Here is a 20,116-nt window from a genome sequence, read left to right as displayed (position 1 = left end):
GTCTTTTAAACCACACAGTATACTTATATTTGTGTTAAAAATATTCAATATAACGGAAGTACTGGAATAAAAGTTTATAGTTCAGAAATAAACACTGATGTCTACGGAAGTGATAAAAAAAGAGCAAATCACCTTTTGAAAGTAACTTGGCGCTTCAAATAATGATTGTATCAATTACATTGTTACACCGCTAGGTGACGACTGTAATTTTTTAAATTTGTCATAAAACCAATAATTCAAGAGATTCGTTCAGAAACGCTGATTCATCCAGTAATGAAACAAGTGAAGTATTTATTAGTGAGTCATTGAATCATTCACTCAAACCGATTTTTAGTTAAACAGATTTAACAGACTGCAGCAATTAACATTTTGTCAGAACCTTTAGTAAATGACATGTTATTTTGTTTAGTTGTCTGTTCAGAATCGTGGGAGAATCGTGATCTCGATTTGAAACAAAAGAGTTGTGATTTTCAATTGATCCAGAATCGTGCAGCTCTAACGCGTGCCACAAAATTGATTTATTCTGAACCAAGAATTTTCCTTCATTCTTGTTGATATGTTGCAGAGGTATACATACGCTGACCGAATGACAAAAACAAGGCATACTGCAGCTTTCCTTCCTCCAAATCTTCCTCTCCTCCTTCCTGTGGGTCTCCTCCCTCTGTTGCTCACTGACCCCATCGCAGTTGTGAGGATTGGCTCTTTAGAACATTCCAGAAGAGCTGACGGCGGGAATCTCAAGGGCAATTCGAGTGAGATCACGCTTTGGTTAGCAAGAAAAGTTACATGCAGAGAGAGAGATGGTGTATATGCGCCGCTTGTGTGAGGCCCACACACACACACAGAAATAAACTTTCTCATGAAGGAGAAAGTCCACTGAGAGCACCAGCTTTGAGAGTTTGGGATTGAACTCACTTTTCTTTCCTCCTTTTTCTCTTTCTCATCTTCGTGTTTGTGAGTTTTGTGTGCTTGTTCTCATAGCATAAAACTCAGAATTAACCCATTTATTTCTGTAATCCATTAGAGCACATTATTCTAAAGGGGAAAAAAGGCTGTTCTTCATAGTTTTCATTAAAACTTTCTCCTCCTCTGAAATTACTTTTCTTTTCTAATGATGTAATCCAGATGGCATGGACAGGGAAAAATAATATTAACCCAGTAGATTTTTAGCTAGTTTTGGCTGTGGTTGGGCTGGTTTTGTTATGCAAACCTGGCAACCTTGGTTAATTCATCGCAAATACTATTATCAATTAAAAGTAGCCTATTATAATTTGTATTCCTTGTTCTAATGTATAGTGTTTAAATGTGTTTGGTGTTTTTTTTGCATTGCATTATATAACTTCTCGGATGACGAGATTGTGTTTGTAGTTTTTATTATGCATGTTAAAGGCCCACTTATGTGCCTCGCAATGCGCAGTATTTAATGTGTTGATGTAATTTCTACTGAAACAGAAGACAGGGTGGGACATATCAAACAGCCCCTCCTCTTTTTTCAAATATCCAATAGCGTTTTGTTTATCTCGGCCAGAGCCGTTGAGCTCGTTAAAGCAGCAGTTTCCTCCTAATCTCTGTTTCTTCTCATAATCTCCTCCGTATCGCTTTAAAATATAGCATCCTGTGCAGAATTCATATGGGTCCGATATGTTTTATGGTATGCGCCGAATCGCACATACAATCCGCTCTGTGTTATCGTGTCTCTGGACCGGGGCTGCGACGGTTCAAATGACACTAACGTGAAATCAGCCTTCGTTAGCCTAATGGAAAGCATAATTACACTGTCTGAATTGTTCCCTATCCCCTATATAGTGCACTATGTGCCATTCACCATGTAGAAAATTGGAAATGTGTGAACTAATGACCAATTTCAGCTGCAGCTTCTATTTATAATGTAGAGGGGGGTACGCTTCAGATTCTAGAGAGCATTTGATTGGACAGAAAATCTGATGAGAAGCTGAAGTGCAGAGTGATGTCATCAAAATCACTGTTCCATATTGGCTGAAGTGAGAGACTGTACGTTTTGAATGCTTATATCTTCTAAATGCGAATTTTGCCATTGTTTTGGAGCACACTACTTTATAGATTAACAGTAAGGCTAACATATTCATATTAAATCCAGGAAACTTCAATTTTGATTTCATGGGGACTTTAAGTGCAAAAAGATTCTGGTAGGAGCTGTTGGGGCTTGGGCAAGGTGTAACCATGGCAACAAGGCGAGAGCGCGTGAACTCCGGTAAACTTTAACGTCATACAGCTCCTCCTTATGCGTCTGTCAGAGTGAGAAACCAACAATCTCGTTTTTCAGTGTCGCTTTATCCTTGCCTTCTCCAAATTTCCAGCTTCCCACTTCCGCCCCTCCTCCCTTTCTTTTTTTCTCCTCTTCTCTCATTTTACCTTTCTTCCTGCCAAGCCAGGGTAGAGGCGACGTGAATAATTCATGCCACTCCTCACTGCGCCAGAAATGTGACACGCGCACACACGCATTTAAAGCACTCTAATGCTTCTGGGACCCAGTGATATATCTCCCTTAAACCCAACTCTCACCTTTCCTAAGCCAAATGTATGCATTTTTCCATTTGAATCTTTTATTTCAGCTTAATGGTGTTATGACACATTGGTTTATTCTCTTGTTCTTTAAGAAAATGCGTTTGGTTTTGATGTTTTTTTCTGTGTGTTTGTAAAGAAATTCATCCTATTGGGAAAGACACAGTCAAAGTGATCCTTTTGTACACAAGGCTTGTCTTACAGTGCTCCGCATGTGTGTGTAACGGTCAGTGATGTGTGTCTGTCAAGGTTTCAGACTGGACGGCTCTACCTCACAGCGGGCAAAAAGCTCAGATATCGTGCTAACAAGACCAACAGAGATAAAGGATATATTTGGTCTCTTCTACATTTTTTATGTGTTTTTCTTGTCAGACTACGGAGAATCTTGCTCCTATAGGGAACCAAATAACTAAGAAAAATGACAGAATTGTTCGATAAAGCTGGTTGTTCTGAAGCGCTGAAGAGTTCACATCTCTTAATATTTTGGGTCACACTTTATATTAGGTGTCCTTAACTACTATGTACTTACGTCAAAAAATAAGTACAATGTACTTTTGGTGTTTATGTTGTATTGTTGCTATTGAGGTGGGATACGGGTGAGGTAAGGGTAGGTTTAAGTATGGGTTAAGGTTTAAGGTGTAAACTGTCTATAGTCCGGCATAAAGTTTTCCCGAGTAGATTTAAAAAAATTGTTGACCGATATAATCCCAGATGGAGCCCTGGTGTCTCTCTTTTACTCACTCATTATGTGTAGGAAAGTCTGATGAGATGCTTTCTGCTGCTTTGATAATGTCTAGGTTGTCATCACTTAATGAGAACTAATTAACAGTGTTACAATAGAGAAGAAGAGAGCAGACATAGACACATAATTGGAGAATACGTAATCATCCCCCACCTGTGAGGTCTCATTGATATTCTTGAAACACAAGTCTGTGCTCACAAGCGGATGCTGATTTACATCGTGTTTGTGTGTATATCTATGTATGCGTATGGTAGGGTTATACAAGCGTTGTTTAATGCTTGTTTTTGGACTGATCGCTATGTAGAAAATGTCACTCAGCACCCTTCTCTTCTCTCTGTTCTCTCTATGTAGGCAATATGAAATCAAAATCAACCCTGTTTGCTTGCATAATAAATACCCTTGGACTTATTGTGCATAATTCATCAAGACACATTTTTGTAATATAAAAGACTTTTATAATATTTCGTCAAAACTTTCTCCGTCTCTGAAATGACTCATAATTTTCCTGTCACTACAAGGCTATGTGAAAGATTATGGTGATTAATCCAGTCAGTGCTGTTTCACAGAGTAGTTCACAGAAATAGGGCACTTTGTCATTTATTTATGAAACCTCATGCCTTTCCAATCCCATATGTTCTCCATGGAATACAAAAGGAGATGTTTCACAGAATGTCCTGGTTATAATACTGTGAAAGTGAATGGGGATGTGGAGCTCTAAAAATGCCACATGACTTTTCTATATTCTTCCTCTCTACCCTTGATCTTAAATTTTATTTGCATTTGCATAATTCAAATTGGCAAGGCATGCCAGGTTTGATGTCAATGACGCCAAATTGCCATTTGTTGTCACATGCCTTGTTACTTTTTAAGATGGAATTCAATAGACACTATTCTAAAGTTTGCCATTTTCTTCACGCAGAGCTACTTTCATGGTGTTTTATTTGTTAGAGTTCACTCAAGTAAATTTTATTCATATAGCGTTTTTCACAATGCACATTGTTTCAAAGCAGCTTTACAGAAAATCATGACATTGATGTTCATGATATCTTAATATCTTCATGCCCTATAGTTGCACTTAGCAGATTAGAGCTGTGCAACAGTATATTTTTTGCGACATATAAATAATCAAGCTATAGTATATATCGCTTTATGAAGTTTACTTTATATGTGGGTATGTTTGGACTTACTTGGTGTTTGTTGTTATTCATTTGTTATGTGGATGTCAAGGATTATGAAACCTATAAGGTTTTGTTCATCTATAACTTTTCTTTCTAGTTATTTGGTGAAGTATAATATCATTGCCATGGTTAAATGATGCATTCAAATGACAGGGTTAACATTTTGATCATATTGCCCACCCCTAGGCAGTTTACTTGAGGAGCTAATTGAATTTCTTGACATAACACATATTACATAATACCTTTAACGCACAAGTGTGACAAGGAATGAAAAAACTGGATATTGGAGAAAAAACCCTGTTACCATTCCCTTTTATTATATGGAAAAGAGCAGCATGAACATTCTTCAAAACATCTGCTTTTGTGTGCCACAGAAGAAAGTAAGTTACAGTGACTGTTACTGACCCCCTTTCCCATGCATCTGTTTTTCACCAGAGCTGTCAGTTTAATAACCAACAGGCACTGTTTAGCCAGCTCAGTCTGGGTCCTTTTCACATAGACGTTGCTATACTTATCCTGCGGTTTCCTGCAGGCTCATACGACACCAAAAACCGACTGCATCACTTCCCTCAGTCAAAACCCTGCAACAAACGATCTGAAAGCTTGCTTGACTTCACAAGCAGCTGTTTAACATTGACAAGTGCGACTTTTGCTCCATTACAGAAGACTTTAGACTTTGCACAACACTGCTGCAGCAGCAGTAGCCTACTTGTTTTTGGCTGATGTTAACTATGGAAAAACAGCTCACTAGCTCACTGCATTGCAGTCATGCTTTAGTAATGAGGAAGAATGCAATTTAATAGAAAATGCCTTGCATGGTTAAGTGTGTGTGCAAGAGTCTAGTTTTGTAGGTTAGTCTTTGTGTTTTGTGAATGTATGTGTGTGGAAGGTGTTTGCTCTGCCCTTGCTCCTTGATTTCCCAGGAGCCATTGTGACTATGTCCATCATCTTTCCTCTTCTCAGAGCTGTGCTGAGCTTATTAATGATGTTTAGACTCGGAGTTTCATTGTGGCTCATATTATGGCGACAGTCTACAGACTGCGTTAAATTAATCATTTAAATATTATTTTAGGATTTGATGGATAGCTTGAGACTAAAAGGCTGAAAAGGATGTATTTGTTTTAAGGTTATGGTCAGTGTAGTGTTACCCTGGTCTTGAATTGAGAGTGAAAGCAGTGCTATAAACAGGAAACTGATGTCAACATCTGGATTTTAGCCAGACACAGGCTGATCATGGACCGAAAGTGTTTGTGAAAGGTTAGTAGTTCTTTTAGGGTTCCTTCAAACACCCTGAAAGAAGAGATGGAGTGATGACCCCCTGTTACATATAAAATAAAATTGAGTGTTTCATTGTAAACCGGACCTATTATAATAACATGCATATGATACTATAATGTATTTACATTCTGCTTTTATGATGAAAAGGCATTTAAATAATAATTGCAGTATTGCTCTGACCCCTGAAATATTTCTCTTTCTCATGTTTTTGTAAACCGTTATGCATGTAGTTGTACTTGCCCCTCCCTCATTGAGATCATATACCACTCTGACTGTTGACAGTATTGACAATATGATTGATATTTTAGTATAAAGGAGATAACAATATCAAAAATACTTATGTGTAAAAAAACAATAAAAAGAAAGGAGAGAATGAAAGTGCATAAAAAGGAATAGCGAAGACTACTGAATATATCGTTTTTGATTGATGTTGTTTTTGTTATGAAAACCGCATTAATCACACATCATCAACATCAAATAACAATAATTACACTGGATTTCTGCCAGTGCCACAGGCTGATCCCGAAGCTATGCCTGTGATTGGAATGAAATTAATTCTCTGAGCTCATGAGAACTAGACGAGAGCTATATTTGTGTTTGTGTCTGTCACGATCGTGATGTAACTCTTTGCATGTCAACATTTAATGCCACTTATGATATTAAGATTTAATATGGCCTTCCGGTCATGGTCTGAAATGAAATTGTTTAGTTTTGATTGTTATCTCCAAAGCACCAGGTGCTCATTTTCAAATGAATTGTGTCAGTTGTTTTGTAAGTGAATGTTCTGATCTCAGAGTCTCATTTTAATGGTATTTCTCATTTATTTATTGCAACGGCAGAAAGCATCATGAAATTATAATCGGCAAAATGACAAATATTAAGGAACGGGAGACTCTTGCATTCACTTAAACTATTCTATCTGTGTCTTTTAGAACAAAGGGGCCTATTCTTGGGCTGTTTCTATTAGGAATCATTATACACAAGTGAAAATCACAAGAATCTGAGTTCAACAGGAAGTGAGGCCTCATATGCACTGCACATATGGAGCAATGATGTTGTTACAAGAGAAAAAATGTGTTTTGCGTTCTTAGTGTTAGATTGGGCTATTTAGTATGGAGTTGAATGTACTTCTGTGATGCAGTATACAGTTAAAGGTGTCATGTATTTTATTAAATTATATATTTTTAATTATATTTATAAAATGTTAATATAATGAAAAAATAATTATAGTATAATGATTATAAAGCCAAGTTTTCTTACAAAAAATCACTTGTTTTTATTATTTTAAATAATTTTTATATTTTTATATATATAGTTTTATGACCATATTCCAACTTCAGCGATGGAAATTTCATTATATAGGCTAACCCCTTTAAATTTTAAAACGTAATCTATACTGTGGCCATATACTGTGTATACTGTATATATATATATATATATATGAGAGAGATCATTTTAGCTAGAAGTTCTGTGTCAAAGATCATAGACTGACTGCACTACTTTGTACTAGTTATTTCGAAAACCACAGAGGCTACTGTTGTGTAACTGCATGTTCTTATCTGTCCTTAGGGATGCTTCATGATTGCGATTTGTGTTACCTATCCAGTAATGTATCCGGATGTCTGTGTGCATGTAAAAAAAAAATTCTGGCCCCACAGAATAAATCGTAGCTCATACACTGGATGAAGCTGATTTGGTGCTATCAAAGCTGCCTGTAATCCTGAGCTCAAGACCCTCCTTCGCGCGCGCGTGTGTGTGTGTGTGTGTGTGTGTGTGTGTGTGTGTGTGTGTGTGTGTGTGTGTGTGTGTGTGTGTGTGTGTGTGTGTGTGTGTGTGTGTGCGTGTGCTTGTGTGTGTGAGAGAGAGTGAGTTTCCTCACTGGTTCATTATTATTTGATAGATGTTTGAAAGACTTTAATCTGCAAAGCATGATCAATAATACAGCACAGGGCTCATTACAGTGGGATAAATATCATTCAGGAAGAGAGAGGGAAATGAGAGAAAACCAACCAGAGGAAAAGAGAAAGAGGGAGTAAATGGGAGAAAGAAAGTCTGAGGAATGGAGGGGGAGGAGTTGCTGGCAAGACAATTCATTTTCCGCACTCACAGATTCCGTTAATCCCACACAGACATCTGATCTAAGAGGATCAGAGAGATGAATCGTCTAGTCAGGTCTGGCGCGGCCGACTCTCCCGTGTCCTGTGTGTGGACTTCAGATTGTTCTGAGTTTGTCAAAGCAAATCCACACATCACATAACATACCAAAATGCATTTGAGGGTATATACGTATAATATGTCATGATCAAATCTTAATTTCAAGACATGTTATTAATGTTTTATTCAAGTCATCAACAGTGCCAAATAATTGCAGAATCAGTCATATATCCTCACACACACAGCCCTTGTGTCATTAAATAGAACTAGTGAGTGAGATTGTAAAAGAGATTAAGTGTGTGTAATTGCCCCGCCAATGGTCTGGCTCTCTGTGTTCAGAGGTCAGAGGGCAAGTGAGAGAAACCTAGAGTAAGGCTAGAGTTATAGATCAGCCTGGAGGAGGTAGAGAGACGGTGTTTAGAACGAGGTGATATAGATTTAAGAAGAGAGGAACAGGTAACTGTTGAAAAGAGGGATGGACCCGGGAAAGAGCAGGAGGATCATTTGGATAACGTGAATGAAAATAAGGTGATGTGAATGTAAAGAAAAGCGAGAGAGGAAATGTGTGTGTAAGAAATTGAAGAGAAGAAAGGGAGAGAAGAGGAGGACAGAAGGACGGTTTTGAAATGGGCTATTTTTAACCATCTGGCTCCTTAGTTTGGTGGGTGATTAGCACAGACTAGAGAGGAGAGCGACAGCAGGAGATCTGCTGCTCACTTTACATGGGGATGTTCTTTTATTCACTGTGTTTGTCACAAATGGTTAATGTCTATATTAATTTATAATCATTAATTGTTAATATATAAATAAATTAATTAATTATTTAAAATATTTATTTCATTATTATTATATAATAATGTATACTATTCTATACCTACTCCTTCATCATAGAAAAAAATGGGATCAGGTTAATGTCTTATTTTATATAATATTTTGTACCTGTCAAAAGTTTGGAAACATTACAATTGTTTAATGTTTTTGAAAGAGACTTCTTTCAAAAACATTATGCTCACCAATTAAGGCTGCATTTATTTAATCAAAAATACAGTAAAATCATTTACAATCGCGAAATATTAATACAAATTAAAATAACTTTTCTATTTGAATATATTTAAAATTTAATTTATTCCTGTGATGTTAAAGGGTAACTCAACCCTTGTCAGAGCCTGACTCCACCCACTGGCAATATTTATGCAGTACCACAACATCCAATAGGAAAATTCAACTGCAGTTGCCACCGTTCAACCTGAAGAGGGCAGCACTCACACCTTTTTACACCATATATTGTATAATTAAAACACTTTATACCCAAATGTCAAAAAATGTACATGAATCAATGAACAGCATTAATAAAGCCGCAGTCTTACAGATAATTAACTAAAAAAAAAGTTGTTTTAGGGTTTAGTTGCCCTTTAAAGCAAAATTTTCATCATTACTCCAGTTTTCAGTGTCAGATGATCCTTCACAAATCATTCTAATATGATGATTTCCTGTGCAAGAAACATTATGATTATTATCAATGTTGAAAACAGTTGTGCAGCTTAACATTTTTGTGGAAATTGTGATGCTTTTTTCAGGTTTCTTTTGATGAATAGAAAGTTCAATGAACAGCATTTATTAAATTGATTTATTAAATTTCTTAAAGCATTTATTAAATATAAATATTTTGTAACAAATGTCTTCATTGTAACTTTTGAACAATTTGTTGCATCCTTGAGGAATAAAATAATTTCTTTCTTTCTTTCTTTCTTTCTTTCTTTCTTTCTTTCTTTCTTTCTTTCTTTCTTTCTTTCTTTCTTTCTTTCTTTCTTTCTTTCTTTCTTTTTTTCTTTCCTTTGTCTATACCCACACCTGGCACTAGAGGGCTCTTTGGCTCTCTTACACTTTCTTCTCAGAACTGTGGGTGTGTTTTGTGTTTGTTAACAGACAACAGGTGAAGGCAGAGGGGCGATTCATGGCCTAAATCCTTAATATAGCACACATTCCTCTAGTGCTGAGGCACTTTTGGCCCTGGTTGGGTGTTTTGATTGCTTGAGGGGGGTCTGGAGGTCTGTTGGGGGCAGAGAGAGATGAGAGTCGGGGGCCAGCAGGTGATGAAGGTGGTGGACTGGATGGATTTAGTAAGTCCCCCCCATAGATGACAGGTGGAGGCTGGGGGTGGGGGTCTGGGACATGCATAGCTGCACATCTCCTTTCCAAACAGAGAATGTGGGTATGACATCAAGAGAACTTTTAAATGTCATTTTACTTAGTGAGCAAATAATCATTAGTGCAGAGAGGTTTTGGATTATTGTGGGTTCAGCAATCAACATAATTTCTGGCATAATGGCGATTACAAGTTCTGGGTTACGTTGATTGAGGATCTTCCAATGGAAGTCTGTAAAGGTTTTAAATATCCAATGTTTCAATAGTATTGACACAAGACGTAAACAATCTGTGTAGATTAAGTTGATTTTAGTGTGAAAAAAGCACTGACTAGTCTTTTTTCCTATAAAGTTAAACCTAATTTTAAAAATTTGTTGCCATGACAATGTGACGCCCCTAAACGGTGGTAAAATGTATTTAAACAGCTTTACAGCTGAAATAATATACGTTTTAACAAAAGTACTTTTGTAATATTAAAAGCTTCACATTTTTGCCTTTATATCCTTAAAAAATGGTCCCATTCACTTCCATTGTAAGTTCCTCACTGTAATCTTGTTTTTTAATATTTGCATTAAATTTTATTTTATTTTATTTTATTTAATCTGAGGAAAAATATACTAATACTGATGATTTTGGCATACAGCTCATGAAAACCCAAAATTCCTATCTAAAAAAATTAGCATATTTCATCCAACCAATAAAAGAAGTGTTTTTAATACAAAAACAGTCAACCTTCAAATAATTATGTTCAGTAATGCACTCAATACTTGGTCGGGAATCCTTTTGCAGAAATGACTGCTTCAATGCGGCGTGGCATGGAGGCAATCAGCCTGTGGCACTGCTGAGGTGTTATGGAGGCCCAGGATGCTTCGATAGCGGCCTTAAGCTCATCCAGAGTGTTGGGTCTTGCGTCTCTCAACTTTCTCTTCACAATATCCCACAGATTCTCTATGGGGTTCAGGTCAGGAGAATTGGCAGGCCAATTGAGCACAGTAATACCATGGTCAGTAAACCATTTACCAGTGGTTTTGGCACTGTGAGCAGGTGCCAGGTCGTGCTGAAAAATGAAATCTTCATCTCCATAAAGCTTTTCAGCAGATGGAAGTATGAAGTGCTCCAAAATCTCCTGATAGCTAGCTGCATTGACCCTGCCCTTGATAAAACACAGTGGACCAACACCAGCAGCTGACATGGCACCCCAGACCATCACTGACTGTGGGTACTTGACATTGGACTTCAGGCATTTTGGCATTTCCTTCTCCCCAGTCTTCCTCCAGACTCTGGCACCTTGATTTCCGAATGACATGCAAAATTTGCTTTCATCCGAAAAAAGTACTTTGGACCACTGAGCAACAGTCCAGTGCCGCTTCACTGTAGCCCAGGTCAGGCGCTTCTGCCGCTGTTTCTGGTTCAAAAGTGGCTTGACCTGGGGAATGCGGCACCTGTAGCCCATTTCCTGCACACGCCTGTGCACGGTGGCTCTGGATGTTTCTACTCCAGACTCAGTCTACTACTTCCGCAGGTCCCCCAAGGTCTGGAATCGGTCCTTCTCCACAATCTTCCTCAGGGTCCGGTCACCTTTTCTCGTTGTGCAGCGTTTTTTGCCACACTTTTTCCTTCCCACAGACTTCCCACTGAGGTGCCTTGATACAGCACTCTGGGAACAGACTATTTGTTCAGAAATTTCTTTCTGTGTCTTACCCTCTTGCTTGAGGTTGTCAATGATGGCCTTCTGGACAGCAGTCAGGTCGGCAGTCTTACCCATGATTGCGGTTTTGAGTAATGAAACAGGCTGGGAGTTTTTAAAAGCCTCAGGAATCTTTTGCAGGTGTTTAGAGTTAATTAGTTGATTCAGATGATTAGGTTAATAGCTCGTTTAGAGACCCTTTTCATGATATGCTAATTTTTTGAGATAGGAATTTTGGGTTTTCATGAGCTGTATGCCAAAATCATCAGTATTAAAACAATAAAAGACCTGAAATATTTCACTTGGTGTGCAATGAATCTAAAATATATGAAATTTTAATTTTTATCATTACATTATGGAAAATAATGAACTTTATCACAATATGCAATTTTTTTGAGAAGGACCTGTATATGATCAACTGATTAATTTATCATTGATTTTTTTCTGTCTCAGACGATGTGTGTGACTTGAAAGTGGAGCGGCCGGGTATAGGCAGTGAAATGACGGCCAAAGAGCGAGGGTCACTGGAGGAGAATGAGGAGAGAGACCTGGAGGAGGTGGAGGCCGGAAATGGAGAGAAGGGGCAGGAGGATGAGCCGGAGAAGAAGGAGGTGAAGGAGGAGACGGTGGACGAGGAGGAGGGAGACCCAGCGGATGAGGAAGATGACCTGGAGGTGCTGAGGTCACAGGTGGTGCAGCTGCTTTTGGAGCTGGAGGAGACCAGAGAGGTGTCCCAACGACACGAGGAGAGCTACAACGAGATGCAGGGTGCGTATACTAATAATAGCTGTTTTTAAGGTGTGACATCATCACCGGGAGTACCCTCTGAGCATGTTCAGCTATCATTGACCACCTGTTTCTCGAGTCATGTTTTCACACAAACATTCTTGGCTTGTTAATATTGTCAGATGCCAGTAATATGTTACTAATTACTCATTTTCAATGTCCAGCTAGAGATTTCCCTCTTCTTTTAATGTCATTCTTTGGCTTTCTAGGTCTTTTGGAGGAAGAGCGGCTGGCAAGCGCCCACCAGGCCGAGACCTTTACGAGACAGATTCAGAGACTTCAAGGTGAACAGAAACACTTAGAAAACAGAAACAAATGTGTATTCATCTTAAATGCAGTGCTAATTACTGCAACTACATAAAATTAACTTAGAGTTTTTATTAAATAGTTTATTTAATATAGTTCCATTTTTATTAAATTAATTAAATAGGTTTTTTTTTTCAGTCATCAAGCAGCTTTAATATCCTCTTGCATTTGACATATTGAATAATGGCTGTGTCCAATGCTAGTGAATAAACATTCTTGATTTATCTTGCTGTTTTATATTTTTATCAAGGCCACTGATGATTTGAAGAGGCCATTTACATATTCATATTTTTGTACTGTTAAAAATAGAAAACATTGGCAATTTTTGGAAATATAATGTTCTTACTGTTTTTGCAGTATTATACCATATGTATAACCTGCAGGTTTTTTGTATGCGTTAAATACCCAAATAACATTAGACACAAGTTACAGTAGACAGTAGATATAGACCTTTATACCACAATGCAATGTGCTTGACTTGACCTTTCATCTTCTGAAAACAATTGACACGATCATGGATTACTTGGAAACTTTTGATTATTTTATTTTTCTCATTTTGTTTTATCATGTTATCTTATTTAATTTATTGTCATCTTATTTTATTTTTATTTATTTATCATAATTATAAATTGTGTAATTTTTATTCATGCAATCTTATTTCATTTATCATGCAATATTTATTTTTAAATTTATTTTATTCATGTCATCTTTTTTCATTTGTGCCATTTATTATATTTTATTTGACATTTTTGTGTTGCAGAAATGATAATTGGACACGTCACTCTAAATTTGACAGTGTAGCATACTACTGTTTAAAATGTTCCCATGTTCCCATGACATCCTGTTCCCATTTCTTTGGTCGACTGCTACTTGGTGTGAGTGTTTGAGCAGTGGAGAGATGGGAGAAGCAGAGGTGATGTAAATGTTGTTCTGTTCCCCAGTGACTCACTTTCACTCTCTCAGTGGCTGCGCTGTAATTAAATTAAATGAACTGTGAGGAGGCAAAGTAAACCAGCATTTGCCGAAGTATTTGGGCTATGCCTAGATACCATCATAAGTAATGCAATCCCAGATACGAATAACATAACAAACATCTGCCAGAATAAGATTCACAAACTGTAAAATGGAGAAACTTTTTTTTCGGGTTAATCACAGCCTGTTTTTTTTACTGTCTGTATTCCCGCCTTGCAAGAAAGAGACCCAAAAAAGCCCCTGCAGACTTAAATTCATGCTTTGTGTGGATGGTTTGATAGGTTTGGACATTTTTACTACTCATCAACAGGACATGAAGAGTGATTGCTGTAATGAGTGATGAAATGGAGGCATATTTTTCACTTCAGATGTGCTTGGTTTCCAGTGAAGTAGCTGATTGTAGACCTCATATGGTCTTGGTTCCCTTAAGAGATTCATATATAAATGTTACATGGATTTTAGTATTTGACAGCTCACACATATTCGGAAATAGCACAATACTCCCACTATTTCTGCAGTATATACTATGTATAATGTGCATAGTATCCATACGTTCTGTGTACACTAAATATCTAGATGACCCACAATATTAAGTATTTGAATTAGCTTTAATTTTTAAACATAATGTTTATATAGTTTACGTATTTCTATCAGTCATTTATTTTATTTTTTGTAATTTTAGTACTTAAATTGGTTTATTTTAGTTAGTTGTCAAGGCAACATTTATAATTTTCATTTGTTTCATTTTTTTCCATCAATTATTTATATTTTATTTTATTGCAGCTTTATTTAAATCACCAAAAACTCTTTTTAATAGTTTTAGTTTTAGTTAACAATAAAAACACTGCAGGAGTTACAGCTAGTCTTACACAAATGTGGATTAGAAATAAATGTTATTTTATTAAATGTGTTTTTTTAAACATTACATTTGATCAATTTCCAAGAAAATAACTGGACACCACATGCTGAAATAAACATTCAATGTGGTGATGCCATGTGACAACAATGTAGCGCTGTTTAAAATGTTTATTGTTGCATACGGTTTCACATAATATTAAAAAAAATAGTAAGCAGTATAAAAGGCAATATACTTTTTATAACCCAATTTTCAGCTGTAAAATGTTGTTCTGTCCTGACTTGTGACCCACAGGCCAGCTGCGCTCGGTGCAGGAGGAGCTGGACAGCCTTGAGGAGGAGAAGGCCAGCGAGCTGTGGGAGGCTCAAGAGGAGCTGCGTGTGGCGCAGGAGGAAGTGCAGGAGCTTCAGCAGGCGGCGGAGGAGGCGGCAGCCGAGCGGGAGAATGACATCGCCCTGCTGCAGGAGGAACTGTGTCGTGTGCGTGCCGAGTTGGAGCGTCTCCGCGGCACCACGCAGGAGTACGAGCTGGAGCTGACCACGCTGCGGGCCGAAATCAGCATGAAGAACCAGCGCAAAGCAGGAGGAGAAGGTCTGATTCCAACCACACTACAGGCTCAAACTATAGGGACATCTCTATAAAGACCAGTTTATACCAGCTTCAAGCCTAGATGATACTGGTTAGTGTTGGTTTGGTGCTGGTCTGGCTGGTGGATCAGCATAGCCATGCCGTTTGCTAGCAAAATGAACTAGTGAAGCCTTGTTGGCCAGCATGAGCTTTCTGATGCAACTGGTTGGACAGGGATATTCTGTTAAAGTCAACGTGAAACAGAAGTTGTGATAGCCTTTTCTTCACTTATTGGCTTCTAAAACAAGAAGAAATGTAGGGCGGGACTTTATTCAGTCAATTGATTGGATTGTTGGATCGTGTGATTTTGACGGGTTGTCCTGCACTCGTGATGAAAAATATTTAAATTTTAAATTAATTTAAAAATAATTAAATTAAAAATTGTAATGCTGCCTTGAAAATGAATACAATAAGTACAATAAAACTAAAATACGGAAAAATAACTGAAAAATAAAATAAAAATATGTAGAAATTAATGATAAAGTAAAGCTAAAATACAACAAAATAAAGATAAAATAATGCTGAAATAAAATATAAATGTCAGATGAAAATCTTGAACTTAAAATACCTTAATTAGAAATGTTGCCTTGAAGTTGAAGTTCAATAAAACTAAAACTGAAATACTGAAAAATAACTGAACAATAAGTTAAAGCTATGTAAAATATATAAAACAAAATAATATGAATAAAACTATAATAGTATATAAATAATACTAAAATAGCACTGGACTTAATAAAAATACTAAATAATACTTTAATTAAAATGTTAAAACGCGAAATTGTTTATGTGAGGATTAGGTGATACCAAGCTAATATCATTAGCATATCTCAATATAAACATATTAGAAGTCAGACATGCAAAGTTAAATCTTCTGTTCTCACAACTCTATGGAGTCGCTTTTTCCAGACCTCATCTGTGTTTTTGTGCATTAGCCAGCTGAGATTTCTCCAGCAAGACTTTTCTTTTTATCACATAACCTCATTGCAGCATTATAAATGGCAGATGCTGATTGCAAATAAACCCTGTTGTGTGATACAGACATTTTATCAACTTTCTTCCCCATTGCCTGATATGACATAGTGCTCTGATATTACCCAGTATGCATTGCCACTGACAAATGTGATTGCATTACAGGTTCTTTCATTTGTCATTCTGACAAAGTGCAGGACCTCCTCTGAGCCCCATTTGTCTGGTGTTGATGTCTTTCTCTGCCTCTAAGGGCGCCGGGGCTTCTTTCTGCTCCCATGATGCTGTTAGAAGTTTACTATATTAAGATCTGAAATAAAAACAACATACCAGCGATTGCCGGTGGGGACGTGGGGTTAGACACGCTGATCGCAAAACAGTGTTGAACACGAACACATCTGAGCCTGTGATTGAGGCATTCATGTTGACTCTGATCTGGGGTCAGATGCAGCTGAGGCGAAGTTGTTTATCAGTACATGCGCTTCCGATGGTTATTTACACCACGTACACACTCAGGCCTGGCAGAGACAGAGTGCAGATGCGTGTGAGTTGTTTTTACAAGTGAGATTCCATCTAGATTAGAGACTATGCTATCGGGGGTTGAACCTTGCACCATGGGGGATGTGCAAGGCAAACATGACTCTTGATTGACAGGTCAGACTGCTGCAGTGGGAAGAGAGGGTGGAATTGGTTGTTTCCATGGAGACTAGTTACAGGGTTCAGTGTGTATTTACAGCTGTCTGGTCAAATGTTCAATATTTTCCTGCCATAGACATGTAGCCTTTGTATTTCTTGCAGTTTGGCCCTTAGGACAGTGAGTATGTATGTTCCAAGTTTCATACTATTATACTACTGATATTTTGTATGTAGTATGCAGCATGTATACTGGGTAAAGTAAGCATTTTTAGGCATGGAATATCTTAATTTATATGTATATTTATAAATATATATATAAGGTATTTATATTTTTTAAATGTGTAGTTTGCAAGCAGCGAACACTGCATGGAAAACTGTATTCCACAATGCAACTCGCCCAAAACCTTCCATTTTAAGTGAAACAGAAGTAATATCTATTTCCTTCTTGAGTCACAATTTGATTATACTGCTAAAAATGTAGACTATTAAAAAAAAATAGGATGAAATATATACATGATGACTTAACACCACTCACTTAAGTAGCTATTCAACGAAGCTCATGTGACAACAATGGATTGTAGAAAATAATAGTTTGAAGTGGTTATCATTATGTGCACTAGCATTTGAATGTTTGGGGTCAGTAACATTTTTTTTCCTTAAATTAATACATATATTCAGCAAGGACGCATTCAATTTATCAAAAGTGACTGTAAAGACTTAGAAAAAACATGGTTTCCACAAAAATATTAAGCAGCATAACTTCTTTCAACATTGATGATAATGATAATAAAAAAAACTACTTGTACACCAATCAATTCTGAAGGATCATTTGACACTGAAGACTGGAATAATGACTGCTAAAAATTCAGCTTTGCCATCACAGAAAGAAACAACATTTATAATATATTAAAATAGAAAACATACTGCACTGTACAATACATGGTATAAGTAGTATTGTAGTATTTCATTTTGAACATACATTTATAATTGCAGAAATAATAAGAGTAGTATGCTAACATTCTGAATTCAGTGTTTCACCCCATTCTGCTTTGACATCTGCTCTCGTGTTGTAATGGGACAGGTGACATGGACCAACTGATTGAGGAGTGTTGCTCCTTGAAGGACGAGTGTCAGACTCTGAAGAATGGCAACAAGCAGCTTTCTGAGAAACTGGAGATGCTGGAGCAGCAGCGAGCCAGGTGATTGGCCCCAGGGCCTGTCAGTCACACACAAACAAGATAAATCAGCCAGTGAGCATTGCGAACAGTCTCTGTTAATAAGGCTGGTGTGACCGATGAAGCATTCAACCATAATCTGTCTCAATGGACACTCTCACTAAAACTATTTAGCAGCTATGAAAGTGTTTCACAGCAACATGAAGCATTAATGACTGTGTATTTCATCTAATCCAAACATACTGGCTGTTAGACGAGCCACAGCTATTTTAAGACATCAAGATATTATCTGAATTTATGAAACTAATGCTTCTGTAAATATACCATCATGTCTTTCAAACTAGTGCTAGATGTTTCAGCTCAAAAGAATAAGTTCTCTCCGATGTGAGAACAGCTGATTATAAACATTTTAAAGTTTTTAAAAATTAAAATATCATAAGTTGTCTGATTTGAGTTCTGGCCAAACACACACATTTCAGCATCACAAGTTTTCTAATTTTCTAATTAATGGGATTTGTTTTATGTATAAACAAAATGTATAAACATTTTAAAGTTTTGAAAAATTAAAATATCATAAGTTGTCTGATTTGAGTTCTGGCCAAACACACACATTTCAGCATCACAATATTTATTATTTTCTAATTAATGGGATTTGTTTTATGTATTTTGATTTTGAATAAATAATTAGGAAGATGATTGGATAATGAGTATGAGTACACACACACACATTCACACTCAGTCACAATATAAAGCTAAACTGAAAAAGTGCAGCAGGAGCTCACAAGATTCAAATACATTATTAATAAGTAATGAAAAAAAATGCACCACTGCTTATACATCTATCTATAATAAATGTCCTGAATGTTTCCTTGTCGTATTTCTATCCTGACAGCTCAGCTGATTCATGCCTGGCCCTGAAAGCAGAGCAGAACGATGGAGAAAATGACACAGTGAAGGACGTGAAGGCTGAGGGATTTGTCAGCACATTGGAGGTAGAAGGTGGAAACTGGGTGGATGCTTATACCCAGAAGAACATCTCGTTTGAGGGGAAGCCCATCACCCCGACAGGCAAGAGTGGAGGCTTCTCAGAGGTTTTTTCCCTCCGAGACCAGCTGAAACAGGCCGAGGAGAGAGCATCACAGGTCCAGAGAGAGGTACCATGCCCACTTGGAAAAATAACAGAAGCTTGAATTTTAGAGTGTGCATTTTCTATTTTTAACCTTATTGTATCATTTTTAGTTAATGTTGTACAAAATAAACACCTGTCAGTTTCCACATTGCTGATGGATAAAATCAAGAATTGTGCTTTGGGAACAGTTTTCATGTTAACTTTACTTTCTTATTGATCTGTATTACATAAGAGTCTGGTCCAAAAAGAGACATCCATCCATCCATCTTCCTCCGCTTATCCGGGGCCGGGTCGCGGGGGCAGCAGTCTGAGCAGAGAAGCCCAGACTTCCCTCTCCCTGGACACTTCCTCCAGCTCTTCCGGGGGGACACCGAGGCGTTCCCAGGCCAACCGGGAGACATAGTCTCTCCAACGTGTCCTAGGTCTTCCCCGGGGTCTCCTCCCAGTGGGACGTGCCCGGAACACCTCCCCGCGAAGGCGTCCAGGAGGCATCCGGAACAGATGCCCGAGCCACCTCAGCTGACCCCTCTCGATGTGGAGGAGCAGCGGCTCTACTCTGAGCTCCTCCCGGGTGACCGAGCTTCTCACCCTATCTCTAAGGGATCGGCCAGCCACCCTGCGGAGAAAGCTCATTTCGGCCGCCTGTATCCGGGATCTTGTCCTTTCGGTCATGACCCAAAGCTCATGACCATAGGTGAGAGTAGGAACGTAGATTGACCGGTAAATCGAGAGCTTTGCCTTACGGCTCAGCTCCTTCTTCACCACAACAGACCGGTACATCGACTGCATTACTGCAGAAGCTGCACCGATCCGTCTGTCAATCTCCCGTTCCATCCTTCCCTCACTCGTGAACAAAACCCCAAGATACTTAAACTCCTCCACTTGAGGAAGGATCTCTCCACCAACCTGAAGTGAGCAAGCCACCCTTTTCTGACTGA

The 20,116-nt window shown here is 37.8% G+C and overlaps 1 protein-coding gene across 6 annotated transcripts in view; it reads left to right on the top strand.

Annotated features, from left to right (window-relative positions):
* Positions 1-20,116, top strand: part of ccdc136b (coiled-coil domain containing 136b) — a 35,461-nt gene that overhangs the window by 4,998 nt on the left and 10,347 nt on the right. For 5 of the 6 annotated variants that reach the window (XR_013205346.1, XM_077234719.1, XM_077234718.1 and 2 more), the window contains exons 3-7: positions 12,179-12,493; positions 12,721-12,795; positions 14,940-15,236; positions 17,956-18,073; positions 18,942-19,203. Coding sequence is in view for 5 of the 6 variants with exons in the window: in XM_077234719.1 (XP_077090834.1) it covers positions 12,179-12,493; positions 12,721-12,795; positions 14,940-15,236; positions 17,956-18,073; positions 18,942-19,203 (1,067 nt within the window). In the remaining variant the exon portion in view is untranslated. Of the gene's footprint in view, positions 1-10,062; positions 10,106-12,178; positions 12,494-12,720; positions 12,796-14,939; positions 15,237-17,955; positions 18,074-18,941; positions 19,204-20,116 lie in introns of those variants that run through there. The other variant, XM_077234722.1, reaches the window with a different exon arrangement.

The sequence above is a fragment of the Siphateles boraxobius genome, unplaced genomic scaffold (genome assembly GCF_051911475.1).
Source record: "Siphateles boraxobius isolate OS27281-9 unplaced genomic scaffold, OSU_SipBor_1 19, whole genome shotgun sequence".
NCBI lineage: Eukaryota > Metazoa > Chordata > Actinopteri > Cypriniformes > Leuciscidae > Siphateles > Siphateles boraxobius.
Note: the sequence above shows the minus strand (reverse complement) of the source record. Positions and strands in the feature narration are given on the sequence as shown.